At 32.4% G+C, this 14,492-nt stretch overlaps 3 protein-coding genes across 7 annotated transcripts in view; 2 read left to right on the forward strand and 1 right to left on the reverse strand.

The window, feature by feature from the left end:
* aplf (aprataxin and PNKP like factor) overlaps positions 1-6,759 on the reverse strand; it is a 51,261-nt gene extending 44,502 nt beyond the window's left edge. For all 5 annotated transcript variants that reach the window (XR_007829967.1, XR_007829966.1, XM_051138694.1 and 2 more), the window contains exons 1-4: positions 6,596-6,759; positions 6,340-6,432; positions 2,676-2,747; positions 540-700 (exon numbers count right to left, since the gene is read on the reverse strand). Coding sequence is in view for 3 of the 5 variants with exons in the window: in XM_051138694.1 (XP_050994651.1) it covers positions 540-700; positions 2,676-2,747; positions 6,340-6,432 (326 nt within the window). In the remaining 2 variants the exon portion in view is untranslated. The remainder of the gene's footprint in view (positions 1-539; positions 701-2,675; positions 2,748-6,339; positions 6,433-6,595) is intronic.
* Positions 6,760-6,907: 148 nt separating this feature from the next.
* Positions 6,908-9,330, forward strand: LOC127152476 (F-box only protein 48). The gene is made up of 3 exons (XM_051093203.1): positions 6,908-7,003; positions 7,308-7,615; positions 7,691-9,330. The coding sequence occupies exons 2-3, from the start codon at positions 7,319-7,321 to the stop codon at positions 7,850-7,852; spliced, it is 459 nt and encodes a 152-aa protein (XP_050949160.1). The 5' UTR covers positions 6,908-7,003; positions 7,308-7,318; the 3' UTR covers positions 7,853-9,330.
* An 894-nt stretch (positions 9,331-10,224) lies between these two features.
* On the forward strand, positions 10,225-13,970 carry cnrip1a (cannabinoid receptor interacting protein 1a). The gene is made up of 3 exons (XM_051093081.1): positions 10,225-10,478; positions 10,853-10,997; positions 12,882-13,970. Exons 1-3 carry the CDS (start codon positions 10,300-10,302, stop codon positions 13,044-13,046), a joined length of 489 nt encoding a protein of 162 aa, XP_050949038.1. The 5' UTR covers positions 10,225-10,299; the 3' UTR covers positions 13,047-13,970.
* Positions 13,971-14,492: the final 522 nt, after the last annotated feature.

The following is a 14,492-nucleotide window of genomic DNA, read 5'->3' on the forward strand; positions in this document are numbered from 1 at the left end:
GTAGCACGGGTATATTTGTAGCAACAGCCAAAACTATACTGTATGGGTCAAAATGATCGATTTTTCTTTTATGCCAAAAAATCATTAGGATATTAAGTAAAGATCATGTTCCATGAAGATATTTTGTAAATTTCCTACTGTAAATACGTTAAAAAACAATTTTTGATTAGTAATATGCATTGCTAACAACTTCATTTGGACAACTTTAAAGGTGATTTTCTCAGCATTTTGATTTTTTTGCACCCTCAGATTCTAGATTGTCAAATAATTGTATCTCGGCCAAATATTGTCCTATCCTAACAAACCACACATCAATGGAAAGCATTCACGTTAAGTATAAATCTCAATTTCAAAATATTGACCCTTATGACTGGTTTTATGGTCCAGGGTCATGTATATTAACACTAAGTAAAATAAATAAAGAGGTTGCTGCAAATATGCTGCACTCTCGTTGCACGCTTGCACAGCCAATCATACAGAGCTCTGTTGTGTTGAATAATAAACTAAGTAAAATGCTTGTGAGTGACAGGCTGAATCACCTGGGGGTTTGGTCGTCTTCTTTGACATGCACTCTGTAAATGTATTTCCCAGGCATTAGAGAGAAGATATCGCCCTCCTTTAGGCAATGCCACTCGTCCTTCTCCAGAGGCTGAGGCTGAGCCACAATGTTCGTCTGAATAAAACATGGGTTCAGGTGTGTCTAGAGGATAGACGCGAGAAGAATACTGGTCAATCACATGCAAATAATAATCATTTTTACATACAGGCCTATACAGAACTACTTTGCCACCTTGCGATGAAAGAGACAATAAGGAGAGGAAGGATTTATGCTGGATTTGTCTCCTGTATGAGTACAAAGTCTAAATGTATATTTGTTATATTTATTTTTATTATATATTTTATTAGCATTTTTATGGCTTTGACAAAGTCAAAATTTGAGACAGTGCTGTTTTAGTATTATTTATTTTTATGTTTATTATATATATATATATATATATATATATATGTATTTATTACTTTTTTATGGCTATGACGATTTTTTTTCTTAACAAAAAGTCAAAATTTGAGAGTGCTGTTTTAGTATTATTAATTTTTATTTATTAAATATTTTATTTTTTATTACTTTGTATGGCTATGACAATTTTAACAAAAAGTCAAAATTTGAGACAGTGCTGTTTTAGTACTATTTATTTTTGTTATATATTTTATTTTTATTTAATTTCATATTTATTACTTTTTATGGCTATGACAATAACTAAAAAAAAAAAAAAATCAAAAGACTGCTGTTTTAGTATTATTTATTTTTTTTTATTATTATATATTTTATTTTATTTTTTATTATATGATAATTTTATTTTATTTTTTAATTATTTATTTTTATTATACATTTTATTTTAGATTACAACAATAATTTCTCTCAACAAAAAGTCAAAATTTGAGACAGTGCTGTTTTAGTATTATTTATTTTTATTATACATTTTATTTTAGTTTTTTTATTACTTTTTATGGCTGTGACAATAATTTCTCTCAACAAAAAGTCAACATTCGAGACAGTGCCTTTTTAGTATTTTATATATAAATATATATATATATATATATATAATTTTATAACTTTTAATTAAAAGTTTCAGCCATTTTTTAGTATTTCCATATTTTCCACTTTTTTTATTCTTCAATTTAACAATATATACTTTTTCCTACATATTTCATACATATTAAATGCTAATCTTTGACAATAATTTCTCTCAACAAAAAGACAGTGCTGCTTTTAGTATTATTTCTTTTCATTTTTTTATTACACATTTTATCTTTAGTATTTTTTATTTAAAGTTTTAGCAATTTTTTGAGTGTTTTAGTTTTTTTTATGTCTACTTAGCTCTATATACTATTTTTTTTTTTACATAAATTAGCACTTCTTTTTAAAATTAATGGGTAACACTATAGTTAATGCATTACATCTAACATGAACAAACAATGAAGAATACATTTATTACACTATTTATTCATTTTCGTTAGGTAGTTAATAAAAATACAGTCGCTCATTGTTCATGTTAGCATTAACTAATGTTAACAAGCACAACTTGTGATTTTAATAATGCATTAGTAAATGCTGAAATTAACATTAAGATTTATAAATTCTGTAGAAGTATTGTTCATTCTTAGTATTCTTAGTTATTGTAAAGTGTTACCAATAAATGTTTACTTTAGCTTTTTCCATCTAATACTTATACTTTACGTTATTTCTGCTTTATTTTAATGAACAAAATCAATTTTATAGCTTTAGTTAGCAATGACAACACTGAATCGAGCTTGTGCAGCTAGAATAAAAAGTATGTGTAATGAATTATCTCCGTTAGGTATTAATATGAATATTCACGAGATTTTTTAAATTAAGGACTTGTTATATACTCAAAGTCGAAAGATCAGTGGAGGAGAACATTACCCAAATGCAATCATAGTTGCTATGACAGCATGACTAACAGGCCGTAACGACACATGTAATTAAGAGAGACAGCTGCTCAAGAGAGAAAGATGCGAGGAGAGAGCTCATATTTGAAAACTTTTGATGTCTTAACATCAAAGCTGAGTGCCGCTTTTATTCGACAGAAGAGTGTAAAATCATAAAACCACCATCACGACTCTCAGCCCACATCAGACGACCAACAAAAACCTACAGGCTTCAGACGCAGCTGGCCGTTCAGGTTCTCAAGGATGCCGTGGTTCCTGGACACTCTCTTATCATTCACCTGGTGGAGAGCGAAAACAAAGCGAAATGATGATATATTGGTGAACTGTATCTTGAAAAGCATGAAGGTGAATAGTACAAAAGTTTGAAGGTTTGGGTTCACTAAGATTTTTTTTTTTTTTTAAATAAATTTCTGCTTTTATTCAGTAAGTATGCATTCAGCTGATCAAAAGTGACAGAAAAGCAATTTATTATGTTACAAAAGACTTCTATTACAAATGAATTCTGTTCTTTTGAACGTTCTATTCATCCAAGAATCCTGTAAAAATGTGTCATAGTTTCCACACAAATATGAAGCAGCACAACTGCGCTTTGTAGGAATAAATTATTTTTTTTAAATACATTGAACTAGAAAGCAGTTAATGCAAAGTCTAAGAATATCTCACAATATTTCTGTTTTTTTTTTTTGCTGTCTCTAAAGGACAAAAACATCTCATAAAGGAAAAAAATCTAATCCACTCCAAAACTTTGAACGGCAGTGTATCTATTCCTATATGAAGGGAATTCAATGTCACTTCAATTCATAAATGCTCAATGGCGCCCAACACTGTGTCATTCATCATATGTGTAGCAGAACATTACAATGACACTGTGAGGTCGCATCACTGTGATCTGGGTGATTTAAAGATCCCATGATATGAAGTGGCTCAAAGAGCACAGCTTTCTGTTTCATCTCGACATACTTCCTTACAAAACAGGAAGCTGGTGTAAGACGAACAAGATACGTTTTTTGCAAGACAAAGATTTTAAATTATATTCTAACTTATTTATAGACCAATTTCGAGTAGAAGTCACTTGCAGCTGTGCGCGCATAGTGGTTGCAGAAAAACACTGGTAACAAGTGGAGGTAAACAGGTAAAATATATGGAATAAAAGAAAAAAAAAAAACATTTTATGCCTTTTGATTTCAAAATCGGAACCATTTTGAGAGAATACTGTAAAGTCGCCATTTGAAGCTAAACGCAGACGTTTAAACGGATGAAAACTGCTATGATTACTCTACTTTTAAAGCATAAATTTGATTTAAACAACAGGTCTACATAATATTCACATATGCTGTTCATAGGGGACGTATTGTACTAGCCCTACAGGTACAGCATTAAATATTATTTAAACCTATTACTATTAACATTTTTACATAACATTTATTTATTTTATCTTACAATTCTGACTTTTTTTCTTGCAAATGCAAGTTTATATTTCCTTATTCAAACTTTATAACTCGATTTAACTCAAAACTAGTGAGTTTGTTAATTCTGAAGGGGGAAAAAAGAAACAAATGTGGGATATAAACTCCTTTTCTGAGCCGAGGGGAAAAGAGAGAATGACGAGTTGTTTTTCCTTATTAGAATTGTGAGATATAATCTCGGAATTTCGAGAATAAAGTCACAATTTTAAAATATAAAATCAAATTTACATGTTTTTTTTTCTTTTATTCCATAGCTCCATAGACTGCCCACAAAAAAACGTCATCCCTGTTTCGGATTTGTAAGACCCACTATCTAACAGTTTCGTTGAATAACGGTGCTTATCGCTGGGTGACAAGCTCTTGTAATATGCGAATAACATTTTAAAAATGACATCTAATCAATATTATCTATAGTCTTTTTAACTCTTACCATTTTGTACCATATCTGTGTAATTCTCTAGCCATAAAGGCTATCTCTCCCAGGTTTTCTGCAACCATCATGCGTGCGCATCCCGAATGTTTACAAACAGATAATTGGTCTATATGCTAAAGGCTGTCAACTTTTATGTGTACACTAGCATAGAGATCATCTTAAAGTTAATTCCCATTTCGTTAAATAATCTATGCTTTATACCCCTTGTCAGGACTTCTGAGGTTTGTTAGTACATTTTTGTCATTTCATGAGATATTCACCCTAGTATCCCCTATTTCTAACCCTCAGACATAGGGTGCCATCTTGAGGGCTTTGATTGTCATTGCTGAGTGATAAATGGCTCATGCATGAAAGTGAAACTAACACATTAAAGCAACAGGAAGTATAGGTTCAACATGCCCAAACATGCACTACACACACTAAAGAAGCATTTATTTGATCCAAAGTACAGCATAAACAGTATAATTTTGAAACATTTTTACTCTTTAAAATAACTGTTTTTATTTAAATGTACACTACCGTTCAAAAGTTTGGGGTCAGTACATTTTTATTGTTTCTTTTTTCTTTTTTTTTCTTTTTTTTTTTTTTAAATTAATACTTTTATTAAAAGTTCATAATAAATAATTTACATTGTTATAAAATATTTATATTTTGAATAAACACTGTACTTTTTAAACTTGTTATTCATGAAAGAATCCTGAAAAAAAAAAAAAAAAAAAAAAAAAAAAAAAAAATCACAGGTTCCAAAAAATATTTGGCAGCACAACTGTTGATATTATCCAACATTGATCATTCTAATAATAAATCCGCATATTAGAATGATTTCTGAAGGATCATGTGACACTTAAGACTGGAGTAACAGCTGATAAAAATTCAGCTTTTCATCACAGGAATAAATTCTATTTTAAAGTATGTTAAAATAAAAAACATTATTTTATATTGTAAAAACATTTTGCAATATTACTGTTTTTTTTCTATATTTTTAATCAAATAAATGCAGCCTTGATGAGCATAAGAGACTTCTTTAAAGACTATTACAAGTCTTACTGACCCCAAACTTTTGAACGGTAGTGTATTTTAAAATGTAATTTATTCCTGTGATTTCAAAGCTAAATTTTAGCATCATTACTCCAGTCACATGATCCTTCAGAAATCATTTTAATATTCTGATTTATTAATTTTATTATGTTGAAAACAGCTGAGTAGATTTTCTTAAGGTTTCTCTGATAAATACAAGTTCAGAATAACAGCATTTATCTGAAATCTTTTGTAACACTATAAATGTCTTTATCATCACTTGAGATTAAATTAAAGAATCCTAAATAAAAGTATTATTTTTTTTAATTATTAACTATATACTATACTAAAATATATTACTATACTAAAAGAAATTATACTGAATCCAAGCTTTTGAATGGTATAGTGTATAATCTTACAAAAGCTTTTTATTTCAGATAAATGCTGATAAATATTGATAATAATAATAATAAATGTTTCTTGAACAGCAAATCGGCATATTAAACGTGACACTGAAGACTGGAGTAATGACGCTGAAAATTTAGCTTTGATCACAGGAATAAAATTACATTTTAAAATAAATTTAAACAGAAAGCAGTTACTTTAAACAGTAAAAGTATTTCACAATATTACTGATTTTGCTGTATTTTGAATCAAATAATTGCAGGCTTGATGAGCATTAGAGAATTCTTTAAAAAACATAAAAATCTTACTGTTCAAAAATTTGACTGGTAGTAAATATCTACATAAACTCACTGCACTTGATACAAAAACATGCAATCTTAACATCTGCCTATTCAGCTTAAAATAAGTATTTGCCTCAAGCTCAGGGACTAAAGTGTATTAATTATAACATGATCATTTGCACAATGGCATGAACATTAGCATGCAATCTAATATATCTGAAAGACATTCTAGTGAAAATATACTGCACAGTGGTAATAGTCCACTTACTCCTAGAAATGGTCCTCTCCCCAAGACTGTTTCTCCATAGGGCAGATCTATAGGACTGCCACCGTCCACCTGCTCCAACTCGAAGCCTGGCATCTGTGCAGAAGAAGACATCAGTTTGAACTTAAAGTTCAGTGACTAAATATCTTTAATTGTCTATAAAGTGTATACAAACGCTGCAAAGCAGATCTGAACTCGTACGTCTTAAAACTTTCTCAGTAAACTCTCACATTTTTACTTTAAGAAAGAAACTACTCACTATCTATTTAGGCTGCGAAGAGTTAACTTTCCGCTGCTTCGATTACATGAAAAACGCTGAAGAAACTGACTGTGTTGACTATAAAGTGTAGTATGAAATGAATAATAATGATTATTTTTCGGACTTCCGGTGAACTCCACAACGAGCATGCGCTGTATAAATCGCACGTGGGACCTTTTTTAAAAAAAATTTACCCACGAGGGTGCACAATTTCTGTACGCAAATAATATAACACGTACACTATAATTCATACTGCTCACAACAATAATGCAGAATCAAAATAACTTTAAATATCCGCTGAAAAGACGCGCATGCGCAGTGAGAACGGGGCGAGGCTTGCCTTGTGACGTTTTAGGCGTAAACAAACAGACGTTTAAATCCTCAGCTGTCAGCGAGACGCCACAGTCGGTAGGAATCTTTACAAAATCATATTGTTTTTATAAATATATCTCTTAATCTGTCGTACAGCATACAGTTATGTAGATGTGACCGCTTCGTGGTTGTTTCTAAAATCCGTTCTAGCTTTAACCGGTGGCTAGATTGAAGTAGTTGGTGTCTTTGTCCACGAACAAACAAGATACTGCGATCCTTCAAAATACACGAACACCATACTCTTTGCATTGCTTTAATAATGCTTATTTGTAAAGCTAATGTTCTCTCATACAAATAACTGATGTTAGGCTCAATGAAAATAAAACTGAAACTGTTCCAGGACGATGAGAGATGCAGAATGTCTGTAAAAGGAGTAACAGCGCCATCTTCAGCTCAGATGGAGGATCCACCATGATTCTTGAAGTTCCACTTCAGCAGAACTTCACAGAGACCCTTCCTACAGAGATGAGCGTGAGGATCTTCAGTGAGCTGGACGTCAGGAGTTTGTGCCGGGCCTCGCTAACCTGCAAACATTGGAATGATATAATCGAGGGGAGCGATCAGCTGTGGAGGAGCCACTGTCTCACGGTGCTGGCTATTTGCCGAAGGGAGGTGGACGGGGACAGGCTTGATGGGTGTTCGTGGAAGGTTTGTGATTTTCTGCTTTATTTTATTCCTGTCTCTGCTGTTAGTTTGTTAACTAACATTTCTTTTTTGTTCCAGGTTACTCTCGTGCGTAACTACAGGAAAGGCTGCGTAAAGCGGAGGTGGCTGAAGGGCCGATACAGTAATATTCGCTCTGCTGACGATATCCCGCCTAACAGCATGTGTCCACTGGACGTGGAGACCTGGGGAGAGATACTGGAGGCGGAACTGGATAGATAGAGCAAAGAGAGACTTTGGGGATCCTGTCTGTGGGCTGAAACATATCAGCTGTGTCTACAATGGAAGCATTATGACTGAAACACTTGCTGGGCAAATAATTTTGTAATCGGTATTGCAAAAAAAAAAGCACTAAGACTGTGGTGGTCAGAATATATGATAATGTGGCTTTTGTTACCGAAGATTTTAGTTGTATTACTGAAATTTGCTTGAGACTGTAATGGGTTTTTATCCGTTTCATATGATGGAAATTGTTTTATAGATGGAACAAAGAGAGCTCTTTTTTTTTATAGATCAACAATACTCTGCACATTTTGATTTAAGTATTGATTTTTGTTAATTTATTTAATTGAGTCACTGCCAAAAAGTGTTTTGCCTTAAATCATGCAACTATTATTTTATCAAAGTTAATATATTAATGAATATTATGTGTCCCCATGCTTTACTTCCCTCTTCAGTGCTGGCCCTCTTTCTATTTCTGCTGCTATCTGTGTGCAAATGTCTTTATAACCACATAAAACAATATAGAAATATTGTTACAAATAAATGCACCATTTTTGCAGTGTAATGCCTTTTTCAAATACAAATATTTTTAATGTTTTTTTAAAGAATTCTCTTCTGCTCACCAAGCCTGCATTTATTGGATACAGCAAAAGCAGTAATATTGTGGAATATTTTTACTATTTAAAATAATTGCTTTCTATTTGAATGTATTTTAAAATGTAATTTATTCCTGTGATCAAAGCTGAATCTTCCGCATCATTACTCCAGTCTTTAGTGTCACATGATCCATCAGAAATCATTCTAATATGTATATCTAATAGATTTGCTATTCAAGAAACATTTATTTATTTATTATTATTATTATTTTAAAAAGTTGAGTACATTTTTTTCAGGATTCTTTGATGAAGATCCAAACATCAGCATTTATCTGAATTAAAAAGCTTTTTTAACATTATACATACCATTCAAAAGCTTGGAGTTTGTATACATTTTTTTTTTAGGTAAAGAAATTATAGAAATTAATACTGAAAAAAAAATTAAAACCTGAAAAATTCTATTCAGCTGTTCTCAACATAATACTACATTTTTCTTGCAGCAAATCAGAACATTAGAATGATTTCTGAAGGATCATGTGACACTGAAGACTAGAGTAATGATGCTAAAAATTCAGCTTTGATCACAGGAATAAATTACGTTTTAAAATATATTCAAATGAAAAGCAGTTATTTTTAATAGTAAAAATATTTAAACATTTAAAAATAAAAGCAGGATTGATGAGCAAAAGAGACTTAAGACTAAAAAACAATCAAAACTGTTCAAAAACTTTTGAGTGGTAGTGTATACAGTGAGAAATCAGTATGTATGAACTAGTATTGTCATGCAGTGAAATGGAAAACCTATTTCATTTTTTTTTTTTTTTTTTTTTAAAGGCAATGAGTATCTTTTTTGTCCTATCAAACAAAAAAAGTATTTAAATAAAGACGTTAATTGATAGACTGGAGTTGTGTGGATTACTTGTGGGTTATTGTGATGTTTTTATCAGCTGTTTGGGCTCTCATTCTGACGGCACCCATTCACTGCAGAGGATCTATTAGTGAGTAAGTGATGTAATATTACATTTCTCCAAATCTGTGCTGATGAAAAAACTCATCTACATATTGGATGGCCTGAGAGTGAGTACATTTTCAAAATATGTTATTTTTTGGGTGAGCACTTCCTTATGAACTCATTATGGAGAAATATGTGAGATAAAACTATTGTGAATGTAAAACAAAAATTATTTATATTATTTAAAATGGCATAAATGTCATAGATTACAATCATTGGCCTGACTGTCTATAAAAAATTCACACACATCCTGTTTTAATTAAAATTAATGTTTTTATATAACTGCTGTTGTTTGTTGGAAAGCTTTCTGCAAAGACAAAACTGCATACAAATGCATGCAAAATGCACAAATGCAAATGCACATTTAAAATCGGTTTATAATTTATTTTCCCAATTAAAATAATGTTTTATTAAGCCTAAATATACTGCAGGCGGTAGCATTAGAGTAGCACCACATGATTCTTCAGTTTCAGCACTTTGGACAGGGACTGCTTTTAATCGCGAGAATAAAGGAGATGGACACTAACACAATGGGATTAGGATCTAAATCTAATGCTCCATAAGCTATACAAAAATAAATAAACACTCTGTGGATTAGCAATGCCTCTGTTAGACTTTCTTTGTTTTCCCAGCGCAAGCGAGACTATGATGGCCATTGGCGTATTAAATGAGCCCAGTTTAGCCGTATACATATGCATTCATATATGCTGCATGGCTAAAATGGGTGTGATGGCTTGTGTAGACGTCACAGCATCTCTCAACAGCTTCCTGGGACCATCCGCCATCCCTTTAATGACGGGGAGCCCTGGAAACACATCGACCTCCGTTATCTCGCAACCATGGCCGACGTTCCAGCGATAATAAACATCGCGATTTCCTTGAAAATTCAACCCAATGACGGACCCGTGTTTTATAAAGTGGACGGGACGAGGTTCGGCCAGAGCAGGACAATCAAAATGCTAACCGGATCGAAATACAAAATCGAGGTGATCGTGAAGCCGGGTAGCGCGGAGGCCACGTAAGTCCATTCAACGTGAATACGCGGTTAAATTTATCCTGTTTACATGCTTCTGATGTTATGGGTTTCTGCATGTGAATAGCTTTTAACGCTCGATGTTTTCTCGCAATATTGAGGTCGAAAGGTTCACCTGCGCTCCTGTAGGAAATGACATATATCGTATCGTATAGGCATATAAATAGCTAGATGGCTGTATGTGTCTATGCGCATAAGGCGATTCTTTATTTGCGCAGTAGCCTACGTTATTCAGAAACGCTGTAAAACTGAGCCAAGGGGATGTGTTACAAGTACGAGTCGTTAATGTTTAATTGACAGAAGGAATTTTAGATGTGTCAAGTAAGCTAAACAGGCACTTGTTTAAATGGGTTTTTCAGCACAATGGGAATTGGCGGAAAGAGCTTCCCGTTGGAGCAGCAATCCAAAGATGATGAGCAGATCATCTACAATGGCACCTATGACACTGAGGGTGTGCCACACACCAAGAGCGGGGACAGGCAACCTGTGCAGGTCTCCATAGAGGTAACAGAACCCAGCCGGGATTAGAATGGAATAGAATTCATTATGGAATCACTTGGAATTGCTATATGCGAAACTGTTCTTATTGAGGATTAGGGATTTGAAGCTAAACTCAGCCTAAGCATTAGATTTCACTGGTATACTGTTTAATACTCGTCTCAAATTACTGAGGAGATTGTGCTTGTGTTACTTTATAAGGCTCATGATTTGCACCTGACAGATGATAAAACAAGCAAACAAATTCTAGTTTTTTAAGTCAAATTTGGAGGTCAAAATGTCATGTAGATTGGGGGGTGGGCTATCTGACCTGGACCAATAAGAAACCACCCAGAACACCATATAGCAACCTCATATAAACACTATGGCAATTACTTAGCAATGCTTGGGAAATCATGTTTCCATTACTTTGACTCGTCAAAATAATTTAACCAGTTTCAACTTCAGTCATCACTGCTTAAATTTTCTTCAGAAAAATGTACAAATATAGCTTAGAATAGGTAAATCACTTTGTTAAATGCTATTTTCATCTTTTATGCACTTTTTACACATACGCTTGAAAACATACTGTATTAAAATAACCCAGCGTTGGGTGAAATGTGGACAAACCCAGCAACTGGGTTGTTTTGACCCAGTGGTTGGGTTAAATGTTTAACCCAACCTTTTGAGTAGTTTTATTCAACTTAACTACTACTTAAAAATTGCTATATTTTTTGTATTATATATTATATATTATGTGTGTGTAGTGTGTATATTTATGTATATATAAATACACACACATACAGTATATATTTTGAAATTATTTACATGTATTTTCATGTATATAATATGACTGCAAAACCATTAATTAATCACGATTAATCATATTCAAAATATAAGTTTATATGTTTATGTGTGTGTACTGTGTATATTTATTATGTGTATAAAAATACACACACATACAGTATATATTTTGAAAATATTTACATGTATTTACATGCAGGGCTTCAAACCGATTAATCATGACTAATTGCATTTAAAAAAAGTTTCTGTTTGCATACAATATGTGTGTGTGTACTGTGTATATTAAATACACACACATACATGTATATATTAAGGAAAAAATGTTAGATTTAAATATAAAATATTTTTATAGAATATAAATTATATAAGTATAAATATATATACATACAAATATTTTTAAAATATATACATGTATGTGTGTTTATTAATGCATTAAACATTTATTAATAAGTTGAATAAATAATTAAATAGCAAACATTTTTTAAATTGCTTAATAATAAATCTTCACCTTTTGATTATATCTGATGCCTTTAGTAATTATGTGTCTGGTTTTTAATTTGCATTACAATTTACCTATTTTTAAACAATAGTAGAGTTAAATAAAACTACCCAGAAGGTTGGGTTAAGAATTTAAGCATTTAAAATAAATAAATAAATTATATATATATAACAATTTTAACAATTTTCACTCAGAAATTGCTAGTAAATTTCACAAATAATTATAAGGAAATTGCAAGTAACACACTGAATTAAATGTAAAATGTTGAAATAGAACACCTGAAACTGTATTTTCTTGTAAAACGTGTTCTCCAAAAATCTTTGTTTCAAAAATTAACCTAAAATCAGAGCAAATCACCAAAAAAAACAGCATAAACTGCAAGCTAAATCTATAGTCAGGTTGCTACTCCACATCAATATATCTAGTTGTTGTTGTTGTTGTTGTTGTTTTTTGTTTTTAACACTGTCAAAGCATTGTATTCATTTTGCATTGTGTTACAGGTTCACACATCTGTAACTAAAGACAAATCACTCAGCCAACTGATTGAGTATACAAAAAGAACTGAGCTGTAAAATGCTTCTAACCTTCTATCTTCTTTTTGTTGCCAGTTCAAAGATGCTGGCATGTTTGAAACCGTATGGCAAGTGAAATACTACAACTACTACAAGAGAGAGCACTGCCAGTTCGGCAACAGCTTCAATTGCATCGAGTACGAAGCCAAGCCCAATGAGACTCGCAGCCTCATGTGGATAAACAAAGAGGTCTTCCAGTAAAATACGAGCGGAACGGCACAGCAGCAGCAGCAGCAAACCTGCACAATATGTCCTGTAACCATCATGGGGCCGCTGTGTGCGAGACAGATGACTGCAAATTGCTCAAGTGAAATAAGAAGTGACAATTAAAGGCTCCAAACCAGTGATCCATCAGGGTATCTGTTCACCAGTCAAGCACTGCATCTATTTGTTGTACCACTGGTCATGCATGATCTGAACGTCTCAGTTTAAACAGAATTTCTCCTCGTTTATGTCTCTTCTTCTTTATCATGCCTGAGCTGGTGAAACCGAATTTTCAGCTCTCTGTTGGTCATTTGCACAGCACATATCTGCTCTATTATGGTTACAAATACACCGAGACCATCTTTCAACAAGACTCAGATGAGAAAACTGCTCTGCAGGCCTGTATTTACCCCAGCGGTTTGCTGTTTTAGAGACGGGCAGCGCTCCACAATGCTTGCTCAAAAAGGTGCTGTATGAACATACACAGGCTATACATGATACTCTATATTAGTATGTATAATGTAATATTATATAAGTGAAGACCGGTCAGTTAATATCGTGGTCTTTGGGGACCAGCGTAAAACAATTATTTATTTGTGACAGGCGTGTCTGTTTGTGTATGGTGTGAAAGGATGCTTAATTATTTCCTATTTTGTGTTACTGTTGTTCACTGCTTAAACTGTTGTTTATGTTGCCTATTTTTCACTGAAGCATTAGTTCACTGGTGAGTTAAAAGTGAATCAGAAATGCAGTTAGTGCTTATTTTTGCTTAATTCTATGCCTATTTTTATTTATGTATCTGATGGTTTGTTTGCTCGTGGGGTGCCTAGGTGTGTTGCCGAATATCCATTTTGATTCTTGTGTGACTTTGAGCCAAACTTTTGACTTTTTGTAAGAATATAAACAATCTTGTTGCTTGAAGTTCTGTTCTGTTTGAATAAATACATGATGGTACAATGCCAGCCAATAAAAGACCAAAAGAAGAAAGAAAGTACAAAATATGCAATAAATAGAAAATGATACGTGGTGGTTATTTTTAGATTAGGATATTGATATTGCATATTGCAGTTAGTAACCTTATAGCTGCTAAACATCATAGATAACTAGATTATCTATACCATATGTCATAAAAAGTTGTATTAATGAACAGCAAGCTACTGCAAATTAAATGTGGGTTGTGTTTTTTTTAAAAACACAACTAGGACATTTTAAGATGCAAACACAGCATATTTAGGAATAGACACCAAATGTTAAAGCAAAAAAATGTAATACAAAAGCAGTCCTCGCAATAAAAGCCCTTGAAGACAAATAATAAAATCAAGAAAATAAAGATGAAAAATATTAGATTAAGATGCACATGCGAAACATTATTTAATCATAATCCCAAACATATTTATTACAAATAAGGCTACTTTTAAAATGTAAAGTTAAAATGTCTGTTAA

Source organism: Labeo rohita, chromosome 1 (genome assembly GCF_022985175.1).
Source record: "Labeo rohita strain BAU-BD-2019 chromosome 1, IGBB_LRoh.1.0, whole genome shotgun sequence".
NCBI lineage: Eukaryota > Metazoa > Chordata > Actinopteri > Cypriniformes > Cyprinidae > Labeo > Labeo rohita.